The sequence below is a fragment of the Phoenix dactylifera genome, chromosome 14, assembly GCF_009389715.1.
Source record: "Phoenix dactylifera cultivar Barhee BC4 chromosome 14, palm_55x_up_171113_PBpolish2nd_filt_p, whole genome shotgun sequence".
Lineage (NCBI taxonomy): Eukaryota > Viridiplantae > Streptophyta > Magnoliopsida > Arecales > Arecaceae > Phoenix > Phoenix dactylifera.
This window is the reverse complement of record NC_052405.1, coordinates 14,451,168-14,467,131: the sequence shown is the minus strand read 5'-3', so window position 1 is coordinate 14,467,131 and position 15,964 is coordinate 14,451,168. Positions and strand designations below refer to the sequence as shown.

Sequence of the window (15,964 nt, the reverse complement as noted above, 5' to 3'; positions counted from 1 at the left end):
ATTTTTTAATTGATAGTATTTTCATATTTTTATTGATCTACTATTTATCAGTTATTTGTATTTTTAAGTTTCTAAACTTAGTTTATATTTTTAAATTATTATATTTAGTCTAAGCAACAATTTCTTTTTTTTTTTTAGACGTGAATTAAGTTAAAAATCCGTGAATTGAAATAAAAGAAGGCAGAGTAGAAAAGGAGATACGGAAGGAGTACATATTAAGATAGGGCAACAACCGACAAAAGCCGCCCATGGCTATGCTATTCCCGCAAGCCCCTCCATACCCAGTTCCTCCAACCACGCAACATCCATCTATTGGACACAGTAGACGGGCCCCACAGCCAAGTCTCTTAAAATTACACGCTGGGAAGCGTTTCCACAAGCGCATTGCAAACGAGAGTGGTACGGAGGGCAGCACCCCAGCCCTGGAGATGGAGGGAGGCTGGGATTTCCAGCGAGGCCGCAAGATATATAAGAGAACGAGGGAGGGGGGAGAGAGAGTGGAGAGAGAGATGGGTTGCCACGCCGTCTTCCACGCGGCGACCCCGCAGCCTCTCGTCGCCCTCCACCGCCGCTCTCGCCTCCCCCCCAATGACCTCTCCCTCTCCCAAAATCCTAATCCCCATCGCCGCTGCCACTGCCCCCTCCTCCCGCCGGCGGGCTTCGCCGGCCCGCGGAAGCACCGCCTTGCTGTCAGGGCCGCCGCCGCCCCCGCCCCCGCCCCCGAGGCCATGCCGGGAGCCGTGGAGCCCGGCCAGTGGGACGCCCTCGAGCGCTGCTTCGCCGCCTCCCCGGTCTCCGATCCGCCCTCCTGCTCCTCCTCGCCGTCGTCTTTGTTGGCGTCCGCCGCGATGGCGCCGGTGATGAAGGGACAGTACGGGGCGTTTGGGGGGGTGACGCTGGAGAAATCCAAGCTCGATCTTTCCCAGAAGACTACGAAGTCGAGCGCTGAGGTAAGAGGAGAAGTGTTTTGCGGTTCGAATTTGGATTTATCTTAGCTTCTTTTCATCTTTCTTGCGTTTATTATTGAGATTGTTTATTCGTTTCTAGTTTGTGGGTATGAAATTTGGTAATACTCGTCTCTCCATGGATTTTGATTTATTTTATATGATATTCTTGAAACCCTTGAAAGATAAGGTTTTGTATGTCTATTGATTTGCTAAAGAAGAATTGGTGAATTTTGCTAGCTTTTTGCTCTCTTTTATGCCTACTGTCTCTATCGTTTCAATCAGTTTAATGGAGATTTACGGTTTCCCATTGAATTTTGCTAAGTTTGAAATATGATTATGAACTTCTGAGATTACCTAGCGTTCAGGATACTCTGCTTCATAAATTAATGGTGAAGAAATTATCGTTAGGGGAGTAAGAACAGCACCACGAAAGGTTGTAATTTTGGTTGCGGTTGGTTATGTCAATGGATATTTGAAGGGTTTAACCCTGTGAGTTACTAGAGAAGGAAGTTGTAATGATGAACAAGAATAAGATGATGCAAGTATAACTTTTCTTCGAAGGATCGATCCCAAGATTAGGCATTGGAAGGATATCTGCTATCAAGGTTCTTCTTCCTGTCTGGTGTATTGACTGCCAGATGTTTATTAACATGGTGGTTCAAGTCTTGGTGGAGGAAGAAGGATATCTGCTAGGGAAATTTTATTTTGCTTTTGTCCTTCATTATGGGTTGGGAGGGAGGAGTTATTTGTCGAGAGTGAGCTTACCTACTAAATGGAGGAACTTATATGATGTAGAATTAGAGGAGATGATTTTTGTTCCATCTCTAACTTAAGGTCCTATTTGGGATTGCTATTGGTAGTAGAGCTGTTGGAAGCAGAGTTTTTACAAAAAGTTGTTTGTTGTTTGGTGACCACATTTCTAAAGTGCTCAACTGAAAAGTATTTTAGGTATGACAAAATGTCAATAAAAGATATTGCATAGTATTGTACAATAAAGTATAATATGACGTAAACATTTTATTGCATATTAAAATATTATTACATAGAATAATATTATTATAATGTAATATAATGTTATAAAATATTATTTTAATATCATGTAGTATAACATTGTATACTATAGCATAATTATATAACATAATATGATATAATATAATATAATATAGTAATTTATTATTACATATTATGATATTATTATAATATTATATAGTGTAGTATAATAATATAATATGATATGATGTAATATAATAATTCATTATTGTATTTATTATGTAATATAATATTATTATTGTAATATAATATAATATAATATAGTTATGATAGTGTAATATAATATTATATTTTTAGTATTAAATATGAGATTTGTTCATGGGCATTTTGTTTATCAAAGCCAAAATAAATTTTCTATATCCGCCAGAAACCACTTTTAGGGAGAAGCTCCAAAATGGTGCTTCTCCCTAGTAGATCTTTTCAGCTTTTTGGCGAAACCAAAACAACTTTCAGATTTTTTAGTAAATACCACTATACTATTCAAAAGTGCTTTTGGAAGGCTAGAAAGTATCTTTTGGCTCCCCAAAAGCTTTGCCAAATAGGGCCTTACTTGTGGTTGGGACGGTCTTTTGTAGATGAAATGTGCGTGAACTATTCATTCGTTTTTAAGGTCTAGGCACCTCCATTGACATACATTCAAGTGCGACTTCTTGAGGATATTGATGTGAAGCTCATTTGGAGGTGTCTATATTTTGGATGGTATGTGCATGTTTGAGCATAGTAGTTCTAAGGAGGGGGCTCCCTCCTACTATATTATGAGTTCTCATGCACTATAATACCTCTATTTGCATTGAACTGAGAATGCAGGGAGTAGTTGGTTACTTGCAGTCACTTGTGAGTTAATAAAGAAGGTCTGTAGGTAAAGTGAACTACTTGTATATGTGTGAGGCTAAAAACAGCAGACAGGAGTTGAATATTTGGCTATATCAATACTGCTTTCATATATCTTTTCAGAGTCTTCGCGTTTGCCAAGAAATTATTGGGTTTTCTTTGAGATTTGTTGGTTTAATTGGTCTTTTTCTGTTGGAGTTAAAATATATTACTTAATGAATTCCCTCTTTTTTCTTTAAGTCAGCTTTGCCCTTGTGACCTAAATAGATAAACTTCCTTTTCGTGCTTACTTCTGTATTTGTTCAGAGTTTGTACCACTTCTTTTGAGTAGAATATAGAGTCCCCCTCCCTATGTGCTGAACTTTAACAGTTTTACCCCGATAATGTCATATGTCTTCTAATACTTTTTAACCAGTTTTGTCTATTTTTATTTTATTGGTGCAGACAGCAACTGGTGGAGGAGGTGGAGATATTGGAAAGAAAAATTTCCATGGTGGGGGTGACGGTGGCGATGATGGCGGCGACGATGATGATTACTTTGATGACTTTGACGAAGATGATGAAGGAGATGAAGGTGGATTATTTAGAAGGCGCCTTGTCCTTCAAGAGGTTGGTGGATTTATTCTATGGTTGGAAGCAAAGTGAAGGTGAAAAACTTCTATTTGCAGTAATCATTTCTGTACTTCTTGCAGCTCTTTGATAGGAAGTTTGTGGATGCGGTGCTTCAAGAGTGGTACAAAACCATGATAAATTTGCCTGCTGGACTGCGTCAAGCTTATGAAATGGTATCCTCGTGTTTATCTTGTTAAACTAGAATTCTAGGCCACTAAACAAATATAACCTGAATTATAGGGTTTGGTGAGCTCTGCACAAATGGTACGCTTCTTGTCAATTAATGCAAGGCCAACAACATCTAGGTTCATTTCTCGGGCTCTTCCACAATCCCTATCTAGGGCTTTCATTGGAAGGTAAAGTAATAAGAAGCTTTCAGTTTTTTGAGAAATATATTTAAATGTATCTGAGTGACTCCTTCACATATTCCTGGTCTGTAGGCTTACATTTGACTTTCATTCATTTGTAAAGGGCCCTATCCTTTCTCTCTACATGTAATTATGCCTAGTTTTTCAATCCTAGAGGTTGAGACACTGACTTTATTTATTTGTTTGTTGATCTACTAATAGATCTGTTTTATAGTTGATAGATATTCAAATGTACAATATGGGTATACAGGCATCAATCATGCTTAGTTATTTATGCATTCTTCATTATTTGCAGGCTTTTGATCATCTTTAGGAAGAAAACAGAGAACTTCTAGCTTACTGTTTATGGTTAAGGTGGGGAAGAGTGCAATTAGTTCTAGTGGTTCAAGGATAAAGAATGCAAAAGAAAAGAAGGCAAAAAAGGTTATGAGTATTGAATGGTAATTAAAGTAACAAGACCTTATTATGTACACTTGCGATGCGTGGAAAGACAAAAAATAGGTCATCTCTTTATATTTTTCATGGTTTTAAGGCTTCATATTTATGTATGTTACTACGTTCTTGCCTTGTTGGTGTGAGACAGTCTCGCTAAATTTTTCAACAGTTACTCAATTGATATGTCTTGATCTAATATCATCTAGGATCCCTCCATAGCTGGCATGTCAACTAGTATGTTGCGATTACAAGTATAAAGCTTAGCTGCAATTGGTTAAAATTTTACCTCAAACTCAAAAAAATGGATGTTCCTTAAGATTAGCTTTCATTTGTTAATGTTGTTGGTGTTTCTAGATGTTTTTTCCCAGTAATATGGTAATTCTTTTGGATTTTTTTAGTTATCTTTGTTAGCAACAATCTACCTGAGATGATTATAGCTTGATGCTTTTATATGAAGCAAACTATAATAGAATTATAATGCTTGGCTGCAATTGGTTAATATTATCCCTCAAACTCGAAAAAATAGATGTTTTTCTTTGAGATTAATTTTCATTAATTATTGTTGTCTGTGTTTCTAAGTGTGATGTCTTCGGTAATATAATATAGTTTTTGTATTTTTTAGTTATCTTTGTTAAAAACATTGCCTACCTGAGAGGATCGCAGTTGGATGTTTTTATATGAAGCAGCAATGTAATAGCATTCAAGTTATCATTTTTAAAGCTAAACAAACTAGTCAAAATTTGGAGATCTGGAAAAAGAGTTCTTTATTCTTAAAGCATATGTTCCCATATCCTACAACATGTCTCTAGTTTCTCTTTGTATATTCTCCTTTTGATAGAATTGCTTATAGCATTCTTGAATCCGAAAGTAGGCCTCCATTTGTTGAGGGTGACAATATAATGCACTGAGGCTTGATTCCTGGCCTTTATAACTGTGATGGGTAGATTTGATAGATACACTTTTGGTGAGAATTGTATGAATGAAGTGCTGTGCTTTCTCATGAATCATACAAGTCACTTGATTTGCGTAAATAATAAAGATTTGGTGGGTGGATAGCTATCCTAGTGCTGATTCATATATATATATATATATATATTACTTCCTACCTTTTGGAATTTGATTGAACGCTAACAGAATATCCTCATGTTGTTTCTCATGTTTCTCCTCTTAACTACTAGTTTCTTTATGCATTAAGCAACATTTCCTTAATCACAATATTGGTCGATTGTTGAAGAAAAGATGCGAGCGTGATTTTTTCTGCTTGGCAGATGTGGGAAATGTATGATCACATCAAGGAAAGGTTACCAATTGTAGGATAGAAAAAAATGGAATACTCTTATTAAAATGTTAAGGTAATGTTTACTGAAGATGGGAGGTGGATTGAATTCATTTGGAAGGTTAAAAGAAGCAACAAGACCACTATTTGAAAAACGGCATATATAGCTAAATATGCAAAGAGCCCCTGGTTACCCTCCATAGGTCCAAACTGGACAAAGTTGGCTGCTATATGTGTACAGGCTGCATAGCGATCACCCGCCACTCAAATCGGCCCACATACCTTGCAAATGTGGCCTGTGACTTTGATGGACATATGCGCATGGTGGAATTAGGCCCTAATGGAGGGTAGCAGATTCTGATTACAGATCTGATACAAAATTGAAGACACAATGAGGAAAAGAGGGGGAAATAGATGTTTTAAGATGGGAGTTTTTGGTAAGAATACTAGGGTTTAACTTAATTGCTGGATGGATGAATCTTCTGTTATTGGATCAATATAGTCTGTCAAAGTTGTAGCTCTATTGATATATCTGAAACTAGCTGCAGAAAGTTCTAACTCTGATACTGGGTTGATGTCATTCCGTCAGCTAGGGATTCGCATATAGGATTGAGGACTCTGAGGCAAGGACACTACCAAGAGATATGGTGGCGACAAATCTATACAGGTAAGCTGTTGCTACAAATCTAGGTTAAATAGGATAATATACATCTAGGATTAGTAATAATATATATATATATATATTTACATATATGTAATAAAAAGTAGATACATTTTTTAATATGAAAAATTACTTGGGATGATGCTTTTTCATGTAATATGCCCATACTCTATAATAACATCGACAACCTCCATCTTTGGTCATCTTTCAGATCCATATGGGTTAAATCATGGAATGTTGTACCACCTCGAACCATTCGGCTCGGGGTGTATTGAGCCATACCAGAGATGGACCGGCACAATTTCACCCCTCAATTCGAGAAATTTGGCAAAACATAGGAGAGGGAGAACAAGAGAGGGGGGGAGAGAGGCAAAGGGAGAGGCAGGGGGAGGAAGGGAGGGAGGGGGAGGAATGGAGGGAGAGGGAAGGAGAGGGTTTTCGAGCCACCCTCTCCTTCAGCCATATGGTAACAGGGAAGAGAGGGGGCCCAAAAGTCCCCCTTCTCTCCCTCTCTCGGCCTCTTCATCCCTTCCTCTCTCTCCCTCTCCCTCCCTCTCTCTCTCTTCCGCTCTTTCCTTCTCCCTCTTCCTCCCTCTCGGCTCTATTGTGTTGGTATGAGCCCAAAATAGAATGGCATGGTACCGTACTGTACCACTGGGCAACCGGTATGGATCCTGGTACCGGCACAACATACCTTGGGATAAACAACTTTCTATGGAATAACAGCCACATCACAATTTCTAAAATTCAATAATTTCATTTTAATTATTTAGTTTGATGTTTTCCTTTATTTTCTTGTTTATTTCAGGAGGTTTTAATTTGTAAAGAGATTTTATCAAATAAATGGATGACTAGAAGATTTTTTGACCTACTTTGATGCTAGACCTTAGTACTATAGCAGTACTTCACAGTACCTGTGAAAAGTAACTGATGCTTACTAGGGGTTATTTGGGGATTTAAGATTATGTCAGGTCTTTTCCATTTTTATAAATATGTAATGCAGTTCTTTGAGACCATTAGAAATAAAGATACAACTCCTCTCAGATGGCCACCTAGTGCCTTCTTTTCACTTCTATTCCTTTTCTCCTTCCTCTTATGATATTTATTCTTTTATCTATTATGTTTATTCTACTGCATCTTCACTGCTATTAAATGCAGTCTTTGAACACTTTCAGAACTATCTTATATTGGCAACTGAATCTCTGTTGATACCTTGGATGAGGCTTTGTTTGGATGCCAAGATTTGACAACCAATAAAATTCAGATTAATCCAGATCCGAATCAAGTTGCATTTATTTAGTTTCTGTGAACCCTATATTCATCCGTAACGTTGCGTCATATATTGCATGCATATTTTACTTTTTTGGGTATTTTTATGATTGACATGGTCTTATTGTTGTGCCCCCAAAGTAAAAATCTTGATTCTGTGGCTACTCTAAGGGTTTTATGTTGAGATGCTGACTAGGTTCCCAGCATGCGAAAAGTTATATTTCACCACTTATTGGCACTCTCCTTTGAATCCAGCAATCATGTCTGTAATCGAACTATCAACTTTCAGCTGGTCAATGGTGATTGAGGGACCTGTGAAAATCTTATCCAACCTCTTATTTTCTTTGTTTCTTGCTCCTTGTCCCTAAAATGGTTTGCACATCATGGAGCTTGAAGTAAGCAACAAAAACCTTTGCAGTCTCAAACTATAGGTTCTCATGCAAGAAATAGTTCAATACTTAAAAAAATGCTGCTTTTTTGCCTAGCTGTCGTACCGAAACCGGCCGGTACGAACCGGCCAGCTCTTCTCCGCCGGAACCAGAGAAGAAGAAGAGAACAAGAGAGAGCGCGGGAAAGAGAGAGGGGAGGAGATTTGTGGCCACCATTGGAGAGCTGCAGAGGGGCAGCGGAGGCCCGGGGGGGGGGGGCGAGGGAACCTGCAGGGGCGTGGCCGAGGTCGCGGTCGCGTCCCCTATTTCGAAAGAAACAGGAGACGCGGCCACGGCTTTTCAATTCGGAGATTTTTAAGTGAAGTCGGCACTTGATTTGTCGACTTCACATAAAATCGCCCAATTTTCGAAACAGGAGATGCGTGCCCTCGGCCTTGCGGGTTCCCCCGCCCCCTCACAGGCTCCGCCGCCCCTCCGACCTCCGCCGCCCTTCCGCGGCTCTCCGATGGTGGCCATAAGTCTCCTCCCTCCCTCTCTTCCCCGCGCTCTCTCTCCTCTTCGTCTTCTTCATCTCTGGCACAGAACCGGCCCGTACCGATTTTCACGGCTCCGCCGTACCGGTAGCTGGCCGGACCGATCCGATACGGGCCGGTTCGGCGAACATTGGTTTGCACTATACATCAAGCTTGAATTTGGAGAATGAAAATAATCTATTATTTATTATTCAATATTGCTCGGCTGGTTCGGCGAACCATGGCTTGCACTATACATCAGGCTTGAATTTGGGGAATGAAAATAATCTATTATTTATTATTCAATATTGCCATCTTGGTATGCTATGTTTCATTTTCATAGATTTAATTACTTTTTGAGAATTTGTCTTATGTTTTTTTAATTTTTCCAGATCTGCCACCTTGACCCATGTGTGCTTAGGCATTTGTTGGTGCCTAGGAACCTAACAGCTCCCTAGCCACTCATCTACCACCGACAATTTTTCAGACATTACAAACAGTATTCTTGAACTTCAGGATGTGGCTTAAGTAGTTGATCAGTAGTTTCTTCTTTTGTTTCATAAAATGCAATTGGTGTGGCATACCTCAACATTTTAAATGCATCTTACCGGGCCTCCTAACTGTCTTATAAGGAGCTCTTTGCCTCGGGCTCACTGAAGTTTCTAGTCAGCACTTATGTAACAGAAGCCCTTTGGAGGCACCTAAATTCATGTTAAATTTTGTGTTGTTCTTCCAAATTCCGACAACTTCTGTTGCAATTCAATCACCCATAAAGTGTCTTCATGAAGTCATCCATCTTTTTTCTTTTAAGGGAGGGTATGTATTTCTATTTGGAACTTCATATGGGAAAATTTATTTTACTACCAACACCGCATTCTAGCCGCTATAAGAATATTTTGGATTGATTACAGAATTTTGAGAGGCTTGATAATCTCAACCTTCATAGTCATTAGTGTAAATCTAGTTAAACCTTTGTTCACATGGTGGTAGTTTTGTCTCAGCATATTTTAAGTTTGCCCAGTATTGGAGATCAAATTCCAACTATTTTTATAAAAATTTTTAATAGCCCAATGGTATTCTACAACTTCCATTAACTTATTTTGTAGAATATCATCGTCTATCTCAATAATAGCTTAAAACTTTTATTGTTCTTGCTTGAACTTGACGATAACACAAGTTATAGTTCTAATTTCACGTGACTAGAGAAGGGTGGTTACATAAAAGAAGATGGCCTCTAATTTGCTAGAATATATATTGTAACCTTGGGTACTGCATTAATTAGCCCATCCCTTTTGCAAAGTAGAGATTTAATCATGACTAAATAGTCAGTAATTATAAACCTACACCTAGATGACAATGGACCAATTGGTCCTAAATTTGTTGTTTGTAATTTTAAAATTCTTGATTTTTAAGTTCTCTTACTAGTGATGTTTGTAACCTGATGTTAGTCACATGCAGAATTGGATTTTGGAGGTGGTCCTATTTATTCTTTGTTTATGACTGATTTGAATGTCAACTTATTATATAGCCATAAGAATCCCATTGTTTTTGGAGTTTACTCCCACTAATTAGTAAAAGATATATAGGTTTGTGATTCGTATGTTCCTCTAACTAATATTAACAATCCGGACATGTATTCTTTTAGATTCCTAGCAATAACGTAGTTGGGATGCAAAAATCTATTTGATGTTTTTTTTATAATGATTAGTTGGGATGCAAAGTGAATTACCCTGATATGCTCACTTGACCTTTGCCATTTAGCTCACATACATTGAAATTTATATTATTTTCTCTGTATGCTTTACTTGTATAAAGGAATATATAGTATATGTGTATGTATTTGTATGTGAAACCATATGAGCAGAGAGATGCTTGTATGGATAATGGCTTATGGTTTTTTAGTTAATATTATGTGCTTTTCATTCCAATTTGCGTAGAACTTTTTTTTCTGCTACTTTCTAAGTTAGTATCAAGAGGGGGACCATGGTTGATTGCAGTGATGGACACATCCATTAGAAAGTCTTATCACTAAGAGAAGTATTGCGATTCTGTCATTATAGTTAGGGCTGGTGATGAGTCCCCTCCCCTCCCTATTGGGTCTATAATATCGAACCCTAACTTTCCTCCAAAATCATTGCTTCTCTTCCCCACATTTGACACCACTGCCTATCCCTTGCTATTTGTCACCACAAACATCCAATGCCCGTCACCAGAGTCCTTTGTTGTTGCCTTCAGTTTCCACCACTGTCTGTCATCCATTGCCTCTGCCATTCAATGCCATTTTGATCACCATGTTCTATGTTATCGGAGAGATGGAAGGACGACGTCATGGGTGGCGAGGCGAAGAGGAGAGGGCACGACGGGTAGTGGGAGATGATGAGCGGCAGAAAAGATACAATGAACAGTAGGCAGTTAAGAGCAGTGGAGGAGAGAACTTGGTGGATGGTGGAAACCAGCATAGAGAATGTGATGAGCGGGGGTGAGCGACGGAGGAAGGATAGATGGTAGCATTAAGGGTCGGATTTGACATCATGCTTCAGGTTAGGGTTTGATGTGATAGCTCAGGATTGTTTTTCCTTTTTTTCCCCTGGGACTCTTGTGAAAGGAAATGCATTCTTATTTATAATAGCATTTGAGCCTTGGGCCAAATTTGTTCCAGGCCTGGGCCTAAAGAAAATCTTAAGTTTTGGACCTATGCTTGGCCAGGCCTGCTTTTCTTTCATTATTCTGGTCAGTTATGATGGGTTTGCCTAGGGTCGGTCCATCAACAGCCCTAAATATAACACTCAAGGAAGAAAACCCCATTTGAAGGACTTTTGAGGCCAGCTGTGTGTGGCCGGACTCTAATCCTTTTGCCCTATTTATGGAGTTCGATTTAGGCTGTTTGTATTTTGTGTAGATGAAGTATAGCTGTTTTAATAGTAGGAAATGCATCTATTCATAATTCCTGGGATGCTTAGGGCATTATGGTGCCCAAGGAGTTTTGTGAGAATGATCTGGTCCTATAACATTTGAGACAAGTCAATAATGTAGAATATATTTACATTAGGTGTATTTGTAAGCACCTATTATATACTATTCTCAGATTTGAAATATGTCAACTATTACCACTCCTTGCCCCCCTCCTTTACTGTTCTTCTTTTCATAAAAAATTCTTCTAATAATCCCGAACCTAATCTTTGCAAAAAAGCGCGTACCGTATTTATTGAGGAATTGTCCATATGTAAGATCATAATTATTGATACGGATCTTTTCCACATAAAAAGGTTTTACCATGCTAGCATCTCAACATAACCTTTATTTCGGTTTGTCTACTACTGCTAAATTGGTTAGAATGATTCTGCAATCCATCTAGTATAACTTTATATTGGTAGATGATGCTCATAATTCCTTCTTTTCCTCTCCTATATGAGCTCAACCTACTTCAAATGTCATTAACTACAACTTTGATTGCAGGATGCTTGCAGATCCCTCTTTCTTATGTAAATTAATCCTCGAACAGGCAGCTACTATTGGTTGTGCTGTTTGGTGGGAGTTGAAGAATCGCAAAGAAAGGTGTTTATTCCATTACATGGAGATAGAAGATTAATGTGCATTATTTTGTTTATTATATTCATTTGATTTGTTGTTTTCAGGATTAAACAAGAATGGGATTTGGCACTCATAAATGTTCTGACAGCATCGGCTTGCAATGCATTTATTGTCTGGTCGCTTGCACCATGTCGTTCCTATGGGAATACATTCCATTTTGACTTGCAAAATACAATCCAGAAACTTCCGAATAATATATTTGAAAAATCTTATCCTCTGAGAGAGTTTGACTTACAGAAAAGAATTCAATCTTTCTTCCTTTACAAGGTTCCAGAGTTATGTCTCGTTGGTGTAATTGCTGGATCTCTTCAAGGTATCTTGTCAAAAGTTTCCTCTTCGAAAAAGGAGGGGAGGTTAGTGTACACCACCTTTTGTCTCCTTATTTAATATTGTTCTTGTGCGAGTTGCTTCAAGTTTCTCCTACAGCATGTCCTTCAACTGATTGCATTGTGTCGTAGGTTATCAGTGACCATACCATCTGTCACTACCAATGCTCTTGGCTATGGTTCTTTCTTGGGGCTTTATGCAAACCTGCGGTATCAGCTGTTATGCGGAATTGATAGATTTATGTTCAATCACTTTGATGTTCTAGGAGTGCCGATCTTTTTCAGCACAGCACTGAGGTAGGTTGCCATCCTGTTGGTGTAACTTTTCTATAGGGTCAGTATTTTTTTTAAAATTTTATTTTCATAGCCTTATCAGATCTTAACTTGTTCTAATGCATTAGGTGTGGTCTTCCATAACTACTACGAAGCCTGTATTACCTTCTTGTCTTCTTTATTGTGAATATTCACGTTGTCTTTGGTCTTACTTCATTAATGTGGCTTTAACTTCAATGGTTGAGAGGCTTATATATTTTCGATGAGTCCTTTTAGTTGAAAGTTTTGCCTCAAAATCTTTAGTACTCAATTCCCTACTTTTGAGGGAGAAACCTAATGATGTCCCTTTGTGATCAGCCCAATAAGTATTCAAATCACCCTTTTTTTTTTATTTTGAATCATACTGCGACAAGACAAGTCCATATAACTTTTGGCTATTAAGATGCATAAATACCATCCAAGGTCTGCAATACCAGAAGTGACACCCATGCCGGTAGGCTGGCATTACAATATGGTATGGTACTATGTTGTGCCATTCTAGTGCATATCGACAAAAGAAAACTAGCAAGGGAGGGGGAGAGAGAGAGGAAGGGAGGGAGAGAGCAGGAGAGGGAGGGAGGGAGGGAGATCGCAGGAGAGGGCAGCGGCGAGAGAGAGAGAGAGGTGGAGGGAGGGAGAGAGAAGGAGAGAGAGGGAGGGAGGGAGGGAGGGAGAGAGCAGGAGAGGGCAGCGGTGAGAGAGAGAGAGAGAGAGGTGGAGGGAGGGAGAGAGAAGGAGAGAGAGGAAGAGAGAGACGGAGAGGGAAGAAGGATGGGAGGGAGGGAGGGTGGCTGAGAGAGAGAGGTGGAGGGAGGTGGGGAAGAGGACTTTCGAAGCCCTCTCCCCTCTGCAGCATTGAAATAGGGGCGAAGCTCCTATTTCAAAATAAAGCAAGGGCTTTGGTCCTTTTTTTTTTTTTTTAAGTAAATCAGCAAACTCCCTTTCTGTCTCTCTCACTGTTTCTCTCTTTCCTTCTCCCTCGTCGTTTTCTTAAACCAGGGAGTGGAATTGTGTCGTTACACCCCTGATATGCCTCAGTATTTCCCAAACCAAGCGGTTTAGGACAATACAGCCAACCTTAATCGTTAATACCATATGTGAACTGCAACCAATGCCAAGATACTCTCCTATATTTTCCATCTTTGGAAGACCCTCGGCTTGCCTTTATGCACAATGGGGAAGTAGATTTTCTCCTTGACTTAAAGGCATGTAACATGTTTTAAGGAGGTGAGGTGTCTGTATGTCAGGATTTTCAAATGTGATACTGCAAGGATATGCTAACTTTTTGAGTCGAACATATTTTCCCTCTGCTAAATAGGTTGGCTCTTGCCTCTGAAATATCCAATAAAGTTTCAAATCCACTTCTATTTTGCCATCACCATGTCCTTGTCTTATCTATCTTTTGTCACATGGTTTCTTTTTCTATCATCCCGATAATGCATGCAACAGGTAATTCAAGCACTTAGCTTGATACTCAATATTTTGACTTGATGTATGCTTCATGGAACTTGGACCCTTGAGTGAATGGTATGCCGTACCGGTCTTTACCGGTCATATTGTACCTTACCAGTACCAAACGGGTATACGATATAGGAGGCATATTGAGTATCGGTATGCTAGACCGACCCCCATACTAAGTGTACCGATATTGTACCAAGATGATACTGGTAAGGGGGTCCGATACTGAGATTGCAAACTGTGGTCTTGACCATTTGAAGAATCCATGTTTGATTGTTTAAAGCTGAATATTATATGGTACAAAAATTATTATATTTGGGTACATGAAAAGTATATTGTCATATTCATCAAACAAATTTTCTTTCCATTCTGATTTTCCAAATTTCCTGATATGTTGCAGAAAGTGAAAGCAACACTTCTATTTTCATTTTGGGTTCGTGATTTAAAGGCTTTGAATTTTATACTCAGAAGGATGCCGTTATCAATTAGCCAAAATCAGTTGTACAATATAAACCATAGTTCAAATATAAATCATGTGCAGGAAGTCAGTAATTTAGGAGAGAGTGAGCTGCATTTTTTTTTTGTGTGGTAAGCAAGTTACATGCTTCAAATTTTGCTTATTCTGACATGTAGTATGTGCCCCTGCATTTTGCATAAATTTTGTTGTTTGATGTTGTTTCTTCCTGTGAACTTGGTTTCCTGTTTGGTAGCTGAATCGACTAATATGTTGTTCCTTGGTTCACATTTGTGTGCAGAATATTGAATATTCAGATTGGGGAGATATCCAGACCTGCTTGGCTCGGGGTGGAAGCTGATCCACTGCTGCAGTCAGACAATCTGTTGAAAGCATATAACAGACCCTCAGAGGCCACTGATAGTCCGAGTGCAAAGTGGTTCATATCCAAGAACACCATTATTTCTGGCCTTGGATTACTTGGTATTAAGCAAGGCAGCGAGAAACCGGAGGCTAAACCTTCAAAGGCACACCGAAAGAGAATTGTTAGGAAAAAAGCAAGCACAACTTCGGCATAACCGTGGTTCTCATCACTTTGGAAACAATTTTGCATGTGAGGTCAATTCTGGATGCTGATTACTGCCATGCAAGTGAACAGGGAAGATTCTTGTTGCCAACTTTGGCAGTGTTATCAAGATGCGATCTTGGAATTGCAAGGCGTCTGATGAAGAGTTTTAAAGATTTAGATTTCTTTAATTTTGAGCACTAAGATTTATTATTATTATTATTTTTTTTTTTTTTTTTGCTTCCAGATTTTGGTCTCTTGTATACATATAATTTGTTAGAGAAATTAATAAGATTGAAATTTGTTCTGTTCACTGACACAGTCTAACTAGCAGAGTGCAGGGAAGTATGACTGCTTTGGAAAGCCATGCATTAGCTTTGAGATTCCATTGATGGAAAATTCAGAACATGAAACATTGATACGGGCTTAAATTCAATCTTTTGGGACATGCTTCCTTGATTTTGAGACCATTTGCAGGTCCTATAAAGCTGGAGGCAATTAGGTTGCCTACAAGGCACACAGATGATGTTATTCTTTGGCTTTCAATGAGTACATTTTTATTTAGTATCAGACAGTATGATGCAGTGTTAATTTCCAAGTAATAGGTTGGCCAAGACGGTGATAGTTTAGAATCAGAGTTTCAAATCATTTTCTTCCGGTAGGCATTCCAGTTCCTGGATTGCAGAGGTCTGGATGCTGGAAATTGTTGATAAACAGGTATAAAGAAGACTTCTGCTGCATGTATGACAACACAGTTGACATACCTGCCTATTTCTGCAAGTCTTCAGTAATGCAAATGACATTAATTTGTGCATAGCCAGTTGTTACAATGGGTGGCAAAAGTTTACAGAGCCAATGCACCTTTGTTTCGATGGAGTTTCGTATGGTCATAAATACTGTTTTAGGTG

General features: G+C 38.9%; 1 protein-coding gene across 3 annotated transcripts; it reads left to right on the top strand.

The window, feature by feature from the left end:
- Positions 1 to 399: 399 nt before the first annotated feature.
- LOC103711596 (protein RETICULATA-RELATED 1, chloroplastic-like) lies at positions 400 to 15,369 on the top strand. 3 transcript variants are annotated; one of them, XR_005514914.1, is made up of 9 exons: positions 400 to 950; positions 3,273 to 3,437; positions 3,521 to 3,613; positions 3,681 to 3,796; positions 6,113 to 6,186; positions 11,818 to 11,905; positions 11,986 to 12,294; positions 12,408 to 12,564; positions 14,793 to 15,369. XR_005514914.1 is itself a non-coding variant. In XM_039133786.1 (9 exons), the coding sequence occupies exons 1-9, from the start codon at positions 429 to 431 to the stop codon at positions 15,067 to 15,069; spliced, it is 1,809 nt and encodes a 602-aa protein (XP_038989714.1). In that variant the 5' UTR covers positions 411 to 428; the 3' UTR covers positions 15,070 to 15,369. The 3 variants fall into 3 exon arrangements, 2 of the variants coding, with proteins under 2 accessions (XP_038989714.1, XP_038989715.1); XM_039133786.1 differs by having other exon boundaries at positions 411 to 950; positions 12,400 to 12,564; XM_039133787.1 differs by lacking the exon at positions 6,113 to 6,186 and having other exon boundaries at positions 413 to 950; positions 11,807 to 11,905; positions 12,400 to 12,564.
- Positions 15,370 to 15,964: the final 595 nt, after the last annotated feature.

Excerpts from the sequence above, each read along its gene's own strand:
- LOC103711596 (XM_039133786.1), top strand. The coding sequence starts at position 429 with ATGGAGGGAGGCTGGGATTTCCAGCGAGGCCGCAAGATATATAAGAGA. Across the intron at positions 951-3,272 it reads CTACGAAGTCGAGCGCTGAG|ACAGCAACTGGTGGAGGAGG; the intron begins GTAAGAGGAGAA and ends TTATTGGTGCAG. Across the intron at positions 3,614-3,680 it reads TGCGTCAAGCTTATGAAATG|GGTTTGGTGAGCTCTGCACA; the intron begins GTATCCTCGTGT and ends CCTGAATTATAG.